The 2,500-nt window shown below is 45.0% G+C and overlaps 1 protein-coding gene across 1 annotated transcript in view; it reads left to right on the top strand.

The window, feature by feature from the left end:
- The window catches only part of LOC113805951 (uncharacterized), a 39,133-nt gene that overhangs the window by 36,169 nt on the left and 464 nt on the right, over positions 1–2,500 (top strand). Inside the window, exon 13 of the mRNA XM_070121441.1 lies at positions 1–99. This exon is cut by the window's left edge and continues 234 nt beyond it. Coding sequence (XP_069977542.1) covers positions 1–99 — 99 coding nt within the window. The remainder of the gene's footprint in view (positions 100–2,500) is intronic.

Genomic DNA, 2,500 nt, shown 5'->3' on the forward strand with positions numbered 1-2,500 from the left:
GCTCTCTACCAGCAGATCTCAGACGGCCTTCCGCGAACCTCTTACACAAAGGCAGTGGATGTGTGGTGCTTCTTCGCCATCACGTTCATCTTCACCAAGGTTCGTTTCGCCGTTGGTATGACATCTTTTAAAAATATATATAATCTTTTTCCCGGCTTTATATAGTTCTGTTGTATAGTATTTTTTTTCTTTATTTCTTTTTTTTTTTTTTTTTTAGGGGAGGAGACACGGGTAAGGTATAAGCATTTTATACCTTTTCATCCCTTTTTTCTTTCTATTTATTCTGCTCCTTCATCTCCTCTTGTCCAAAACGTAAAATCTTCCATTCCTTGCCTTTACTTCCTACCCCGCTTCCTCCGTTTTCTCCGCTGCATTACGTACCTTATCGTCTAAGAAACGAAAATCCTCTGTCACTGCTGATCTCCGAGGAACTGCCGCATTCCGTGTTAAACTCCCACCGATTAGCGAGCGACAAAGTTACGGAAGGTTTTCCCGTCCGCGAGAGAAACGGTGCGCTCGCTCGTGACATTTAGCCCCTCCCCCCCTGCCCTCCCCCTCGCCCCCTACCCCGGGCCACTGCTTGGGTTCCAAACGGCCTCGCAGAGAGAAATGGATCACATAAAACTCCCTGACAACAGCACTAAAGAGCCATTAGATGCTAGAGAAATGCAGTAGCGATCCTCTTTTGTCTGTAACCTGCGCGCTGCCACCCCCCTCCCTCCTTCTCCCCACTCCCCCACTCCTTCTCTTTTCCCTTCACATCCCCACTCCACCCCACCCCTCCCCTCCAGCCTACTAGCTCTTGCTGCTAGAATTTTTCACTTTCAAATTGTGTTCCAGAGAGATGTTGGTCTGCGTCGCGTGTATAGTTTGCGACCCTGGTCTCTTGGTCGAGAATTTTATTTAACGTATTTCTGTTCCTTTGAGAAGGTACTGCTTTATCACTTTATTTCGCCTTTTTTTTTTTACTTAATTTTCTTTGTGGACTGTTATGACAATGCTCAGTGCTGGTACAAAAGAGTTCATCCCTTGGTCTTTTTTAGGGGGCACCAAGGGAGACCGTTGCCCGTTATGAAATGAACCATTCCTCTTTCTCTCTTTAATCTGGTAAGAAAGGATAAAAAAAGAGGAAAAACCCTGCGGGATATTACAGCTGCATTCACATCCCTTGCTCTCTTATTTTTGCTTTTTCTGTCCTTCTCCGTCTCTCATTCTCTCATCCCCCATCTCTCTCTTTCTCTCTTTCTCGCCTGTTTTCTTTCCTCATTTTACATTGAAAGTCCTGAACTCCATCTCCCTGTAGAATCGACACTTAGAACCATTAATTCAATTTTTTCTCATTTTACTTAGCTACTTAGTTTTCTCTTCTCGCATCTTTAGTTTGATAGGAAGAATGGATGGACTGAGAGAGAGAGAGAGAGAGAGAGAGAGAGAGAGAGAGAGAGAGAGAGAGAGAGAGAGAGAGAGAGAGAGAGAGAGAGAGAGAGAGAGAGAGACAGAGAGAGAGAAAGAGAGAGAGAGAGAGAGAGAGAGAGAGAGAGGCAGAGAGGCAGAGAGGGAGAGAGTGAGAGAGAGAGAGAGAGGGAGAGGAGAGAGGGAGAGAGAGAGAGGGGGGGAGAGGGGGGAGAGAGGAAGAGAGAGAGAGGGGGGGTAGGGGAGAGAGGAGAGAGAGAGAGAGAGAGAGAGAGAGAGAGAGAGAGAGAGAGAGAGAGAGAGAGAGAGAGAGAGAGAGAGAGAGAGAGAGAGAGAGAGAGAGAGAGAGAGAGAGAGAGAGAGAACGTATAATTTGGATTAGGTCACGAGAGGCCACGAGGCTTCGCGAGGCTACTGTACAATGGCTTCCACGTGAGATAAAACCTCACTTTCTCCCCTCCGAATTCCTTTGGCTTTTATGAGAAGGCAAGAATAATGTTCCTAGAGCGGAATTCCAGTGTTTGCTTGAACAAAGGTTATTCTGAAAGTGGAGGCGGGGGTCGTCCATCGCCCCGCCCCCCGCCCCACATCCCAGCCACCTTCTACCCCCTTCCACCCCCCTCCCCCTTGTGATAAAGCCAACAATAGGGGAAAAGAAAGATGGAATGGAGAATTGTCCGGCTTGTTACTTACATAATTGGTCTTCTGTGTGATAACGATAACAATGGTTTTGATAAGGAGAAAGGAGAATAATGTTTTAGGGTGGAAATGGTAGGGAATTTATTCGGATAAAAATGATCTTGCTGAATAAGACAGTGATGTGATAATCCTGAGGCTACCCTAAGTGTACGATCAAGTGTAATTCTGTAATAATATTTGGCTAATAACAATCTTTAGTAATCGTTGCGAAGATTAATTAAGATTATTATTAGCCAAATGTTAGAATGGAAGATCATACACCTCTTATAACAAGTGATGAAAGGACGTTCGACAGATAAGAACGACAAAAAACACGTGATATAATGATATCCATATTCTCTTGTTAATTAATATGTCCCCTAGATTAAGACGAGGAAAACCCGAAGAT

This window comes from Penaeus vannamei, chromosome 4, assembly GCF_042767895.1.
Source record: "Penaeus vannamei isolate JL-2024 chromosome 4, ASM4276789v1, whole genome shotgun sequence".
NCBI classification, from domain to species: Eukaryota; Metazoa; Arthropoda; class Malacostraca; order Decapoda; family Penaeidae; genus Penaeus; species Penaeus vannamei.